General features: G+C 45.2%; 1 protein-coding gene across 2 annotated transcripts in view; it reads right to left on the reverse strand.

The window, feature by feature from the left end:
• Positions 1-15,988, reverse strand: part of TRANK1 (tetratricopeptide repeat and ankyrin repeat containing 1) — a 931,136-nt gene that overhangs the window by 634,251 nt on the left and 280,897 nt on the right. For both annotated transcript variants that reach the window (XM_069214995.1, XM_069214985.1), the window contains exon 6: positions 9,798-9,881. In XM_069214995.1, the coding sequence (XP_069071096.1) occupies positions 9,798-9,881 (84 nt within the window). The remainder of the gene's footprint in view (positions 1-9,797; positions 9,882-15,988) is intronic.

The raw sequence follows: 15,988 nt of genomic DNA on the forward strand, positions 1-15,988 counted from the left end.
GAGCAAGTGGACATGAAGCCTACCAATACAGTAAAGATGCCCTTGCAGAGCAAAGTATTAAAGATAATGAAAAAAAATAATATCTGCAACAACGTCAAGCAAACGGCGAGGAAGGTGGGCGCATGTGAATATACAGCACTACATGACCCGAACAAATGCTTACATGGAAACACATTCCGTTTGTGGCATGCAGGACTGTAGTTACACATGCTGGGCAAAGACTGTAAAGCAGTCCTCCTTAAAGCGGCAGCTTAGCCTGAGGATACTGCACAAGATTGGAAAAACGTACACAGGACAGCCTGGTCAACTCCAGCTTGTGTCTAGCTAAGCCAATTAAACTGTAGAATTTGGTAAAGGTATAAAGCATGGACCAAATATCTGCTTTACAGATGTCATATAATGGTATTTTGCCTAAATAGCCTTCCAAGTAGAATGAGGTCTGGGTGGGACAGGCAGGGTTCCTTTAGCTTTTGCATAACAAGTCTGCATGCATTTGACCAACCAACATGCAACACCCACTTTGGAAGTGGCATTCCCTTTGTGTGGCTTGGAGTGTGACACGAAAAGTTGTTAACTTACTACAATAGCGCTCTCTTTACATCAAGTATGTAGAATGTGTTCTGTAACAGTCTCTGGGTGCGGGAAGAAAACCAGGAGCTCGGCTGTCTGGTTAAATTGAAAACCTGAGACCACCTGAGGGAGAAATCTAGGACTGGCCCTGAGGACCACCCTATGGTGATGGGCCTGGAAGAAAGGCTTTTCCAAGTTTAGAGCGTAGAAATAACGTTACTTTGTATCTCAAGGGATCAATCTTGAGTGGATGTCAACATGATTCATGCTAGCATGGAAGTCAAAGTGCTAAGGCACTTTGTTAGGATTGTCAAAATATCCTACTCTACATGGAATCAGGATGAGTGTCCAAATAGGTGAGGTGTGCAATCCAAAAACCGAAGAGTGTGGTTAAACCAATACCTCATACAAATACTAATCAGATGAGGGAGAATCCACCCCCGTCAGGATAATGTGCATGCCCCCTAGGTATTGCAGGGAATGCTGTATATAGTGCAGTTGGGCATCATACATGGTCAATTGCTGGAGACCTACACCTCTCTGCAATCCTGGAGGTACTGACTGATATTCTGAACAAAAGCACATGTTGCCTATTCTGCAAGCAGGCAGCTACAGCACCCAGATGTAACCTAATGGAAGTGTAGGCAAGCCCCAACTTCTGCAGGTGGAGTAGGTAACAGACAATGTATTTTACAGATGCTGAGAAAAGCTTGACATGTTTGGGTAAATAGTGCATGAAATGTTTCCATTTAACTGCGTAGCAGTCCCTGGTAGTGGGCCTGCATGCTTCCTTAAGAACAGACATACACTCCCCTGGAAGGTTAAGGTAACGAAGCTCCTAAGACCTAAGGAGCCAGATCGCCAGGTTGAGCTACTAATGGCTGTGATATCAGAGAATGTTGTAGTTTGTGGGTCCAACCTTTTGTAGAGCTTCTCAAGCGGAACTAGAGAGACTTCTGCTAGTGTGGTGTACCATGCCTGGTGGGCCCAGATTGGTTCCATTAGGGGGAGAGTGAGGGATGTCTGTCTTAGCCTTTGGCCCACACACGGCAGGAGTGGTAGAGGGGGGAAAGTGTAGGCAAATATCCCTGACCAGTTCATCCATAGTGCATTGCCCATAGACTGTGCGTGTGGTAGCCTGGTGGCAATCTTTGGGCATTTTGTTGAAAGTAAGGGAGTAGGACCTGGGGATGGAGTTCCCATTCGTGTTCTTGTTGATGTGTCCTGCTGAGCAGGTCTGCAAGATCGTTGTCCACCCCAGGAATGTGTTGGATGAGCAGATGTACTCTGTGATGTATTGCCCACTGCTAGATGCGCTAGGCTACACTGCAGAGATGTGTTGAATCTCTGCCCCTTTACTTTTTTAAGTAAAACATGGCAGTCTTGTCTGTGGTTATCAGTACAGGTTTCTCCTGTATGAGACCATGATATGTCTGGAATGCAAGCAGTATAACCAGCACCTCCAAGTGGTTAATGTGGAGGCATTGGTATGCAGACGTCCACTTTCCTTGAACGGTGAAGTGATTGAGATGTGCGCCCCCCAGCTGTTAAGTGAGGTGTCCGTGGTGATGGTCTCTTGCGGAACTTGGTCAAGGAAGGAGTGCCCTGCAACAGGTTGTGTTCCATAACTGCAGAGAGCAGTGTCTGAGGCTCCAAACCAATACTAGATCCTCCAGATGACCCTCACTTCAGACCACCATTCCGCTTAAACACTCCTGCAATGGGTGCATGTGTAGTCTGGTGTACAGAATTATGGCAATGCAGGATGCCATCATGCCAAGCAAGGGAATCACAGTTCTGCCTGTTACCTGACAATCTGGCTGAAAAAGAGGCAGCATGTTTTGGAAGGCTTGAACTTGTGATGGACTGGGGAATGTCTTCCCCACCAGTGAGTCTAGGGTAGTCCTGAGAAAGGTCTGCACTGGAAAAGGCTGAAGGTGTGATTCAGTCAGACTGATGGTGAAATCTAGATCGTAGAAGGTCTGGATGGTAGTCTGGGTGAGTGCTACGCATGGTGCTCTTGATTAACCAGTTATCCAGGTAAGGAAACGTGTTTTAGCACTCCTCCTGAGATTAGCTACAGCTAAGGCCAGACATTTGGTAAAGACCTTTGGGCTGTGGTAACCCCGAAAAGAAGCACTCTTCAATGTTGTCCACTCACTATAAATCTCAGGCATCTTCGATGCACTGTCTGGATGAGTATATGGAAGTAGGCGTCCTTCAAATAGAGATCATCCATGAAGATACCTTACTGGAGTAGTGGTATGACGCGGAGTAGATTCACCACGTGGAAGTGCTCCTACAGAATGCTTTTTTTATGAGGGGCCTGAGATAAAGGATGGGTCTGTGGGAGCCATCCTTCTTGGGGATAAGAAAGTACAGGCAATAAACCCCTTTTCCATAGTGTTGTTGTGGAAACGGCTGTATGGTCCCCTTGATGAGAAGGGCCTGTATCTCCTCCTGAAGAAGTCGCAAATGTTCTGTGGACCTTTTGCATTGACAAGAAGGTATGTTTGGTGGTGTCTGAGTGAGTTCTAGACAGTACCACTCCTGTACACTGTCGAGAACCACAGTCAGAGGAAATTTCTGACCAACTGGGCAAAAACTCCTGCAACCTTCCCCCGACTAGTGTTAGGTGGTTGGGGGTGAGGAGGAGTGTCACTGTTTTGAGGGAACCCCCCCTTTTGGAGCTGCGCTGCTTTCTCTAACTTTGCAATATTGCCTCTGTAGCCAGCCCTGTAATAGCCTCAGGAAGGCAATTGCTGTGTGGGCTTTGTGAAGATGGAAGAGGTTTCTGTGGTGGAAGTTTTGCTGCTCCACGGTACCGGGAGTGTCGAAAGGAGCCACCAGGAGTGGGTGTTGGTAGAGAACCCATGGCCTTGGTAGTGTGAGTTTCTTTCTTGATTTTTCTAGCATCTCATCGAGTTGAGGGCTAAAGAGATGTTGGCCATCGAAGGGGACATTCTGCTGCACTAGAAGTGCTGCTGGACCTCTGGTTTAAAACTAGACATGCGCAGTCATGCATGGTGAAGCAAGAGAATGATACTGTTAATTCTGTGAGAAGCTGTGTCAGGGCATCCAGAGCACAAATGATATTGGTGTTCGAGATACATTTTCCCTCCACCACCAATTCCTGTCCTTTCTTGCAGTACTGCTCTGGGAGACATTGGACCAGGTCCACCATCTGATCTTGATAGGATCTGTGGTGCTAGAATAGTAGGGCGACGGAGTTGGCAATGAGCCAATGCGTAGCAGACTCTGCTGCTACCCTTTTTCCTCCCGGCATCATATATTTTGATTTCCCAGTCCAGAGGGGGAGCATCACCTTAGGTTTGAACATTAGCTCATCTCCTAGCTGTATGCACAACTAGAGAGTCAGGAGGTAACTGGCCTCGTATGCAAGGAGGGTCACTAGGTAAGGCCTTCAATTTCTTTGACCCTAGGTGTAACTACCCTCGCTTTAACTGTTTCCTTAAATATATCTGTATCTGGTTTGAGAACCCCTTTGAGCATGGGAAGGTACTGTAAAGAGCGATGTCTGGAAGAAAGGGACCCCATGAGGAAATCAACCTCCTCATGCCACACATGCATCTGCACATTTTGGAAGGCAGCTGCTCTATGAAGGACCTCCTGATAAGAGGTAATTCCATCTGGGGGGAAGGCTTTGCAGGGTATAAGTCTGAGTCTGTGTCCCGTCTGCTAGGGGTTCTGCTTCAATCATCTCTGGGGCCTGGTCGTTGAGGCGGGTCATATGATCGCCTTTCGCGGTCTACCGCCCCCCACCTTGAGTGTGAGGAACCCTGTGGTGCATGCTGAGGAGAAGCCTCATGGACTAAAGGAGAAGAAGGTGAAGTGAAAGGAGGGTGTGCAGGTCAAGGCCCATCAGGAGGTAGTGGAGAGGTAGCTTTGTCATGCCTTTTAGGCCTTTTGGGAGTGGGAGGCACAGGTGGGCTGATGGCCTCCTCAAAAGTCAATTTCCTCTTATGTGGAACCAAGACCTGTGGAGGCTTTGCCAGGATCCGCCTAGTGCCTGGCTGGATGTGGATTCACTGCTCCTTGGCATGGAGATATTCCTGCAGCTGCTGGAGGATTGCTTGGTCGGATTTCTCAGTGGCAGCGGAAGATGCAGCAGTAGATGGCGGACTGAAGGGAGCCTGTAGGAAGCTGGCTTTTTATGTAGTGTACCAAAGTAGAGGGTACACTATGTAAGAAGTCCAGATGACCATTATTGGTGTACAAGGGCTTACTTTAATGATACCAAGTGCTCTATTTGTGGTAGTGTGGGCAAGCAGCTTAGGCTTACCAGAGGGGAGTGTCGAGCATTTGTTGTGTAAACAAAGTCAATAAATGAGGCACACACTCAAAAAGGAAATCTGACAACAATTTAGAAAAATAACACATTTTTATATATATTTAGACACCAAGATCGTAGATATTGGCTGAAGCACTTTGGACGTTATTGATTTTTACAGGTGCAACAGTTAAAATAGCAAGCTGTCAGATTTGGAAGCATGAGACTCCAAAGCAGTAATGCTATCCTATGGGAGAAACATACACTGCAGAGTTAGAAGGAATGGTTGTAGAGGGTATCCTTTAGGACTTAAGGTGTTGGGGAGGCAAGGTCCCTAGTACCACCAGAAGTTCAGGTTTACCTGCCCTGGTGTGTCTGGTTACAGAGATGCTGGTTGTGTGGGTAGCCTTGAGCACTACAGCAGTAAAAGTTTAAAGGGGCCTGTCAAAACAACAGAGTCTGCAAGGGAGGACTTGGGGATAAGTCCAGCAGAAGTTGATGGGGGGGGGGGCTTGGCTCGTGGGGACTCCTAAGCAAAGGGGATACAGGTAGAAGTCGTGCCAGGGCTGGGGGGCTCAGGTGCAGGGGTGCTGGCTAGCCATTTAGGAGACTCCCACAGTTCTCTGTCAACCTGCAGAGGAGTGAATAGCAGCACCACTCTGGATGAGGAGCTCATCTCTCCTGCAGTCCCTCGATGTGAAGGCAAGCTTTGGCGGCAGTGGTGTTTGAACTGGACACAAACAAGCCCTGATGAGCGCAAGTGCCCTGCTAGTCAGGCTACTGGTGCAGAGGGGATCCTGGAGGGCTTAGAGTCTCCAAACTCGGCAGAGAGGCAGGGCTGACCTACTAGTCTCAGAAACCTCCTCCTGGCGTGATGCTCCCTCGGTGAGCCTAATGGCTGGCAAAACGGTGTACTGGAGAGATGGGGACAGTACCTGCAGATGCAGGGGATGTCTCCTTCACTCAAAGGGTGATGCTGCCTGGTTGTTGAAGAGCTGGATAGTCCTCCACAGCTTTGAGACGAGTCACGTTGGTGCAACTGTCGATGTTTCAGCAGCAGGGCAGGATTTGGCACTAAGTGGTGGTTGAGACCTCTGTTCTCATGGTGACGACTCTTTTGTCCTTCCTTTGATTCCCAGTAAATAAATCTGACGTCCTGGTGTCAGGTGTACCCCTAAAAACATAATTTAGGGGTGTTTAGGGAGTGTAGGGTAGTAGCCAATGGGCTACGTACCCCAGGGGTGACTGCACCACCTATATGACCCTTTCCTGGGGGAGTGGGCATATTGCCGACCCAGAGATTCTAGTTTCACAAAAACAAAATAGTGGAACCCTTCCCCGAGTGTCCCCTTCAGGTGGCCCACCTTAGGGGTGTGACTAGCCTATAAGTGAAACACGTCTCCTGAATAACTAATGTCCCACCTGTTCTGGTGCCAAATGGGCCTCAGAGCAGGAAGTGGCATTCCTAAGGAGTGGCAGATCCCAGGGTCGCATATTAAAGGCGGTAGGGGCTTAGAAACCCATGGCTCTGATATGCTCAATCGCTAGCCATCCTGCTGAGGGAGGTGCGATCACCTTCCTCCAGAGAAGGCACGGTTTCTGGTCTCAGAGAGAAGGGGCTTTCACCTGTAGGGGGTCTGAAACACATCTGTGGTGGCCGGCTTGTCGATAACAGTCAGCCAATACACTAAGAGACTTGTAGATTTTTAGGGGGCACCTCTAAGGTGCCCTCTGGGTGCACGTCATAATAAATCTGATACTTGCATCAGCTCAGATTTATTAAGACGAGGTGTTTGATACCAAACACCACTAGTTTCAGTGCAGTCGTCATGTCACTGGCTGTCTGATCACCTGCAATAATATAGTAATATAATGCACATTGCCTTAGGACTCTAAGGCCTGCCGTAGGGTTGACTCACACATACTGTATGCAGTGGTTGTGGGCATTGCGCACAGGGTGTGCGCAATATTGTGTTTTCAAAATGGTTTGCACCATTACACACATTCTGCAATGGCAGTCTGCATATGCTTGTGTGTGGGTCCTTTACGGTGGCATAATACATGCTGCAGTCCTTAGGGACCGTCTTTAGTACCCATGCCCTAGATACCAGGGATACAATTTACTAGGGACTTACAGGGATGCTAAAGTCCTTGCCAACCAGGTAGATCAGACATTTGACACTTTTAGGAGAAAAAACACAGGCACTGGGATCTGGTCTGCAGGGACCCAGTGCCCTGTCAGAGTCTCAAACTAGCAGCCAGTAGTCCAAATGGGGGCAAAGGCAAAAAGTGGGGGAACAACCTGCAAAATGCTTGGTTTCCTACAGAGCCGAACAGGGCTTACCTCCAGACAGCACCAAACTATCTCTACGCCAAATGCCTCGGCTACGAATGCTTCGAGTCGATGTCCTTTGGCTCCAAATGCTTGGGGGGGGGGGGTCTCTGCTCTGAATACTTCTGGTCCACTTCTTTAAAATCCGAAAGCAGGTGAGCCTGCATCTTCAAGTCCGGTGCCAAACGGGTGGTCAACTTGGATGCTCAAGGTTTACAGGAGACCTTCAGCGATGAGTGTGTAATGGGCATCGGGTCCGAATCGGAATGATGCTGTTGACCGTAACTGGGAAGCAGTGGTGCACCGAAGGCCTCAGAGGCAGCACAGGAGCTCAAAGCTGGTGCCTCCATTTGGTGAGTAGAAGGGATGCCAGTACTCACCGTCGGAGTCTCTTCTGTCCTGATGTCTGCCTCAGGAATCAATACTTTTCTGCAAAAAGGCCACCTTGACTTTGGCACATGGGGCATCCGGTTGCTCGACATCCGACTCCTCTTGCTCACTGAAGAGGTCTGCAGTGCTTCCTCCACCTGTCTGTGCACAATGTAAGCACAGGGGATTCCATCAGCTTGCCAGTTCTGAAGCGTCTTCTTGTTTCAGAACTCAAGGCATGCCGAACAAGGGTCTTCACAATAATCAGGAGACAAGCAAAGGTTGCCAACCTCATGGAGATCGGTTCTTCGGTACTTGGCATGGCAAGTGGGGCAGAAGCGAAATGGAGTACTGACATTCTGGATTCAAGCGACGGAAGTCGAGAAGCTGGTGACCGGCATGGAGTGGAAGATACACGACAGTGGAGATCAATGAAGAACATGATTGTTTAAGAGAACTGACGAGGAACAGATCCGAAGACCCAGAGAGAACACTACACTGCACAGAACCGGAGCTCACTTCAACACGTCTGAACCCAAAGGCTGAGAAAAACAATCCAACAATGGAGCCAATGCCCATGTGCAATACCACTAATAGATGGAGTCACTAAGTCTCTTGAGTCCAAAAGACTAACTCAGAAGAAAAACAAGTTGTACACGTCCAAGCCCATTACTAGATGGAGAAAGTATGGACAGCATGTGTAGCTACAGCCACATATGCCAAGAACAAATACTAACCTGCAAGGTAAAGGCACAAATACTTACCTGTGTGGTAAAGGAATTGAATGGTAAAGGTTGAGTTGTACATGCTGTGGCATCAGACAATGCACTCAAGGGTCAGGTTGGAGAACAGGCAGAAACAGACCCTGGAGCCCAAGACAACCTGCTGCCAGTCTAATACTGCAGTTTTGCGTGGTGCTAAAACTGATTGGAGAACCAGCATGTGACCTGGGCTGGGTTTGAAGCCTATGCAACTCTGCCCTGAAGGATGTCAATTAAGGTTTTGGACAAGCTATGTTTTTTCTCCTGATCATTAGAACTTCTGATTTACAGGGCTTACTGAGACGTAGGCCCTCATTACAACCTCGGCGGTCTTTTCAAAAGACCGCCGAGGCTACCAGTGCTGGCGGTATTTCTGGCTCCCTATTACGACTTTTCCGCTGGACCAGCGGAAAAGTCACACCAACATTGTTGCCGGCTCGTAATAGAGCAGACAGCAATACTGATGTGCAGCGGGTGCAGTGAAATGCGCGACGGGGCTATGCCTGGGGGTACCAGCACTGCCCATGCTAAGTGCATGGGCAGTGCAGGGGCCCCCAGGGGCACCCCAAGTCCCCCTTACCGCCAGACTTTCCATGGCGGTGTTTACTGCCGTGGCCAGGCTGGCGGTCGGGGACTCATAATCCCCAGGGCTGCGGTGATTATGACCACCAGGCAGAAGCCTGGTGGTATAGTTGAGGGGCCTAAACTGGAGCATTAATTGTATAAGCATTGAGCAGTTGCCACTAGAGTGCTTAAAACAAAACGAGGAGCTGGTGGACAACACATGTTGTGTACAAAAACTTAACATTTTAGGGGTAGCTCCGAACCTTAAATCAAAATCAAAAAGGCACCAAAGCTCCACTTTCCATGGACAGAGGGGCTCGGTACAGACTATTCTGTGGTGTTGGATGTCCATAATTTACTACCTCTACCTATGTGTGGACCAGAGAAGAAAACACCTAAACCTGGGACTGTGCTAGTTGAGATTTGAACCCAGATAAAATGCAAAGCTGTGACAATGGTGGCTGCTAAAATTAGAGATATGAATATCAGAGAACTACAAAAGAGAAGAGGGCTCTAAAAATAAAGAGCAGCAAGACATGCAGACAGCTATTCAGTCAAATCAGACCGAAAAAAGAATCTCATTCAGCGCTTTTGAACGATGTCATAGTAAATTGTACTGACTCCACGTTGATTGAGGTCCAAAAGATGAATCTTTCCAGCATAACCATTTCCTGTCACAACCACTAGAATGCATAATGATACCCAGCATTTGTAACCAAAAATGGGTTCACACGGCAAAACAACCTTATTTGACATCAGACCTTTTGAAAGTCTGCCTGCAGTCCCGTTTAATGATTAAAGAGACTCATTTTGGCATTGCTACGGACTTGCTAGTAATCAGCAATTTCATGGACACTGTTCAAGATCTTATAGCAAAAAAAAAAAAAAAAGAAAACATGCAACACTGTACCTCAAAAAGGTCTTTCAATGAGAGCTGTGTGACATGAAGGTCCCTTGGCAATCTCGTTCTCTGTGCTGCTAACAGCAGACAAGACTGAAATAGACAAACCTTCTTATGAATATACATACTGCAAGCAGGATATTAACAACAATACAAAATGTAAAAACACTGGCAAAATAAGAAGCCAAAGACCAGAAGAAAACAATCTTTCTAGAAAATGAAGCTAAGATGAAAGCCTCTCCACAAAGTGGACACATGATTTACCTACAGTACAGAAATCCCCAACATAATCTCATATGCTTCACTTCTGTGGAGGAAAATGTAGTTATTAACAAATACCGAACAGTTAAAATAAAGCTTAATGTGGTGGATATTGAGGTCAATGTAGTCAGAGGTACATGGGCTATGAATACATTCCCACTTTTATATCCAACACTTTTACTCTCAAAAGGCTGAAACATTATAACATTGGAAAGCAAGAGGAACAGCAGGGAGGTGAACCGAGTGAGCAAATTGTGAACCATTGAGAAGTGTTTGCCTAAAGTATTTTTACTAAGATAGTAGGATGGTGCAGATTCACCATGCTTGGGAGTAAGAAGTTACTGGCAGCTGGGAGGCCGGCAAACACACTGGTGCATCAGGAAGCAAGGTGGCAGGGTTGAAGAGCTTTGGCAGGAGAAGAGCAGCACTTTGGTGATGCATTGCAGTGGCTACCAAGGTCGTGCCTTGTGAAGTAAATCAGGAGTGAAATGGGCCTAAAAGGTTGGATCCACAGGAGCATGTGTGGGATGCTATCAACAGTGAAAAAAGCAGAATAGAAGAATTGTGTTGCCTGTATAGCCAACAGAACAGACAAAAACTATGAATGGAGGAAGAAGTAAACAAAAAGAGTAAACACTGACACTATAAATCAAGCCACTCAATGGAAAAGACAAGAAGGAGACCTATTCACCAGGCATTCAATGGGAAAAAAGCTTGAAAGTCTCACTGGCAGGGAGAACACAGGCAAAGAAGTAGGATTAAGGAGGACAAACAAATACAACAAAGGGAGAAGGCAGGGGAGGTCACATGCTTCATCTTCTGCTCTGCAGCCAAGGGTGTGGAGATCAGTCAAAAAGGAGGGGAATGGTTTCATTTTCAGAGACTGAAGATGATGGTTAAGATAAACCTGCGAGGGGAAATTATGGTGTGGAAGGAACACCAGGAGACTGTGAACTAGAAGGTAAACTTAATGTTTTATTTAGCAGGGGTATCCTGCATTCCACCTTTCTCTTCATGGAAGAAAATTAAATGCTTAATGATGTAATGCGTCTGATTACTGATTAGAGCCAAGTATTCATTTTTTATCCGCTCTCTCTTTATTCTATCAATGCGGACTGTTGAATGACAACAGATAGCTACTCTCACATTGGCACCGATTGGTTAATGGCTAGCCTTAACTGAGGGAGAAAAGAAGTACTGTGCAAGAAATAATCCTCTTTGCTAGTAATCCTGTCTGCCATGAGCATTCTTTATAAACAACCATTGGGAAAGCTAATAGGTCTCACCTTTCAATGGTGTTACCCAACATGTTTGCTTTGCTAGTGCTTTTTGCTGCTGCTGTTTCACATCAGTAAAAAGAAACATAAATACTGTTCGGTAATGCGGAACAGCATCTGCAAAAAAGCCCCCACAATATGATAATGTATATGCCACGAATGCCAAATTATGCATCATGATGAGACACCATTTTTTCCAACATTTATTATTCTGAAGAGGTGGACAGCTATCATAGAGCGGGGGGAGCTAAAAGCAACACAGATGGTGGAGGGAGGAAGCAACACACGATCGAGAGAGCAAGAAAACACATGCATTCCCATGGCTTGCTGACAGAAAAAAAAAAAACATTCAATTCGCTGAATGTAAGCATTGAAAGAATACAATACATCCAATAAAACGGACATAAACAAGGTGTGCTTCACCAGAGAAAAACCCAAGAGGAAGGACAACCATCAAAAAAGATACAAGCCAATGAGATTGACAAGAATGCCAAAAAATGGTAAGCTATTGGCTGACTTGATGCCCACTGTAAGTATTGATATAGTACACACAGGTCTTTTACATCAGTAGGCAAAACATACAATTAGCCTTGTCTAATGCCTGCAGTTCGCTGTTCAATGTAATGGATAAATATTTTGCTGTTCACTCTGAGGTTTTATCATTTGCTATATTCTGAAATGTAGTGCTATGTGGCTAAAAGTGGAAGGGGAGAGGGAACTTCTAAGCACTACCACTTTCTAATAAAATTAACACTGATTCACAGCTGGCAGCACATATAAACGTTGGTTCCAGGTTGCCAGTTCTAAGTTACTTGTTGTTAGTGGCACAAAGGTGGTTTAGAAAACATATCTGAAAGCATTACAATATTGAAATGTTTCACAGAACAAACAGAACTACACCCACCACTTAGCAGGGATTTGGAATTTCTCAAGAACTTGAGGCTTTTTGTCTGTTAAAACAGACACGAAGGATGGTTTGCCAGTGAACCATCTTTCATATCTGCTTTAATAGACAACAAGCCTAAAGTCCTTGACACATACCATTAGAAGAATCCCTGCTAAGTGGGAGGATTAGTTAGCTACCATCCAAACGTTCTGAGACCAAAGGATCCTACAGAAATAGTGAATGCGTCAGATAAGGCAATCTCCTATTTGCTTCATTTACGAGCAGCCACAAGGAAGCATCAAACCACAGTAACATGGAAGAACTACAAAACCCACAGGTCATTCACCAATCATAATCCAGTATAACATATAAACACTCTTGATGACCACCGCACCACCTCTTTCTTCCTTCTTAAAGCAGCCATGATAAGTAGCCCTTTTTTATTTTAAAGGAATTGTGTCAGAAATGTTGTTTATTGCTATTCTTTAAAGGATCGGTGATGCACAGATTTATGTAGCCTATGCGGATTCCTCCAAAGATATGATCTTTACTTAAAACGAAAGTGATTTGTTGCACACCACAACACCCCAGTGGCTTTGTAAGCAATATATTTAGTGCAGACAAAAAAAAAAAAAAAAAAGAAGAGGTTACAGGCTAGTCCTCAACACCAAAGTCTTCTAGACATGGATCCTTTACAGACACTTCAGAATGAAGGGAATTGTCTCCTCAGAGATCTGTTAAAAGAAGGTGACTTCATTGCCTGACACAGTCCGCCTAGACTTGAAGGGCGTGTATCTTTCCTTTCCCCTTTTTCCACCTCACAGATGTTTTCTCTAATTTCACTAAAAGGTTTCTATTTATGCAGTCTCATCACCAGCCCCCTAGTATGTCACAAAAGTGACAAAAGCAGTGGCTTAATTTCTGAGCAAACGCAGAGTTCTCCTAATAATTTACTTTAATGATATATTGATCATGGAACAAGACCCAGATGTCTTACTCCAAATTCTTCACCTAACCATTTCTCTCTTTCAGGACTTTAGATTCGAGATGAATCAGGACAAAATTCGAGTTTTTTCAAAGTTACTTAAGATTCAACAACAATGACCCTTTATCTTCCAGAACAAATGTTCAATGGCATCAAAAAGAGATATTTGCACAGTTCTTCCGAAAGAGACAGCCAGTCTGCATTGGATAGCTCATATGATGGATTTCTCTAGCACTCCATTCACGTGATTTTCTCAGGACCATTACACTACAAAGCCCTACAGCAAGCGAAGATCCAACAACTCTGCAACTTCGATCTTTTTGGCTTTAGATTGACTTAACCAGATTTCATTATTTTACAGCTAGAGGCCAGATCAGCTAGCTCTAGCAACCAATGCCCACCTTCACAGTGATTCCTAGAGTAACTTGTTAGATCAGGAAACAAGCAGCAACAGTCATCCTAGTAACACCTATATGGAGAACACAACTGTAGTTCCCAAACCTACTAGATTACCTGCTAGAAATATTGTGCAAACCTTCCCTTCCCCTCATTCTGAATCTACTCCTGGAGCCTCTGGGGCAAACACACACTTTGGTCTTCCTCATCTAGCTCTAACTAGAGGCATGGAATTTTTCAGGTGTTGATGGTAAGTGCCAGGACTTTTGAACCAGGCTCTCTTCTTCATGCACAAAGCCTGGTCAGACTCCATCCACAGCAGCTATTAATCAGCATGGGATAGATGAGCACCTTGGTGCTCTTAACAGGATGTTGATCCTGTGGGGGCAAATATGACTTTCATAGTCAACTTCCTAGCAATTCTGGTAGCAAGGGTTCTTCCAGAATGGTAAATTCCTACAGATTTGCTCTGTACGCAGTCAAATTCCAGTGGCAGACCACAAAGTAAGGGGACATCATTTGGTTACAAAGCTCCTCAGGAGGATTTAATTTATTTCTGCCCCTAGGCCCAAATAAACGCTCCCATGCAATGTTATCACTGTACTTCACTGTCCCCAAGGTTGGACCTTCTAATTAAATATTGACCAGAAAACAATTGCCTGACAAGCTCACCATGTTGCTGTGTCTAGCATCTTATCGGAAAGCTTCTGCTATAAAGGCCTTGAATTTGTTAGGTAGAGACATACCACCAAAAGTCACATTTATCATTTCCAAAAGAACTAAAAATATAAAAAATATCCATTTTGTCCCCACAGATTCCAAGCTGTATGTTGAAAGTTGTCTACCCTCTGACGAGAATGTCACATGAGATCTCAAATCATATCCCTTTTGGCCAACTCTTCGTTTCACTGCTTCAGCCTTAAAGCCCAAATACTGTAGCCACATTAACCAGATGTTTTTTTTTTTGCCAAGAGGACAGGAACTTCTCTTACCAGGGTGAAGTGCTGCCATATTCGCTAACTTCATCCCTTTGGTTCAGCAGGTAAAAAGGATGTTCCTGCCAGTTAAGAAAACCTTGCAGTCATATGGAATAATATGTCATGGCACACCCTGCAAAACTGAAAATATGTTTTAAGAGGCAAGCAGCAATGGACCCCGAGGACACATTTAATTTCTGGCCAAACATTATGGTAAGTACAAACAAAAGCACTTCTCTTGTGAACGCACAGGAGAGAGTGGAGAGGGTGATGCAGCTGGCAGCAACATAGCCTGAAAGTCTTAAGTCTTCAGACGAGGAGCATTAGAATTGTGCAACTCCATATGCGGATATGCGGGCACTTGCTTCAGAGTTATTTGAGTACTACAAAGATTTATGGTTATTCATGCTTCTGGAACATTTACACTGTTGCTTACCAGATGCCAAGAATGACCTGAGATGGATAGGAACATATGATATTATACTGTACTGCATGCTGTAGCTTATAACAAGTGGGCCACACATCAATGTATTATGGAATTCAGTAGGGTGGTGGAATGGTGCTACCCCAATGCCAGATGCCAGCTAATCTGGTTATTGTTGGTATCCAAGATTTTAGTTTGAGGTGGGTTTAAGAGTTACACAGGTCAACTGGATAAGAAGTAAGTGCAAGGGGTGGCTAATGTTACATTCTTGTTTAGCGGTTTACTATACCTCTGTGGATTAATGCTTTTGAGATCAGCATACATGTGACGCTCTTGAACAATTACAGTAACTGTATAGGCAATAGCAATTAGAAGGAAAATAATATATCTAATGTTGACTCAAAGGCTATGAAGCCTACCCCTGAAGGCTCTGTTGTGATATTACTCTCATGGAATGTTAGGCGATTAAATGATGCAACTGAAATACTGTTCCAATGTAGCTGGGTCATGGTTGACACAGAGGACCAATGCCTCATAATATACTGTCTGTTATATGACAAACACATACCTAATATACTTGTCTGGCGCACATGTAGGCTTTGCCACTATTTTGGGGGTTTTGTTAGGTCATCTCCTTCCTGCAATAGATCCTCATATTGACATTTTGGGAGGCTGCAGCCACAACGCTTCGATCTGCCTCAACAACAATTGTACAAATCAAGCTATAATACAATCTGGGTGAAGGCTGGTGTCAAAAAACCTGCTGGGCAAGCAGTCTAATATTATTCTACACTATGGGATGCAACTTTATGCTTCCACTACTGGTTACTAACACAGACCATGGGCATAGGAAGTAAAATACTCCTGTGCACCATTTCAGATCACTCAACAGTACTGTTATCACTAATAATTCCCTCGTGATGGACTAGGGAGCCAATACAGCACTTCTTTTTGAAGCTTTATTAGGAAGCACTTTTTAAAGCAGAGGTGCATT

Source organism: Pleurodeles waltl, chromosome 2_1 (genome assembly GCF_031143425.1).
Source record: "Pleurodeles waltl isolate 20211129_DDA chromosome 2_1, aPleWal1.hap1.20221129, whole genome shotgun sequence".
Lineage (NCBI taxonomy): Eukaryota > Metazoa > Chordata > Amphibia > Caudata > Salamandridae > Pleurodeles > Pleurodeles waltl.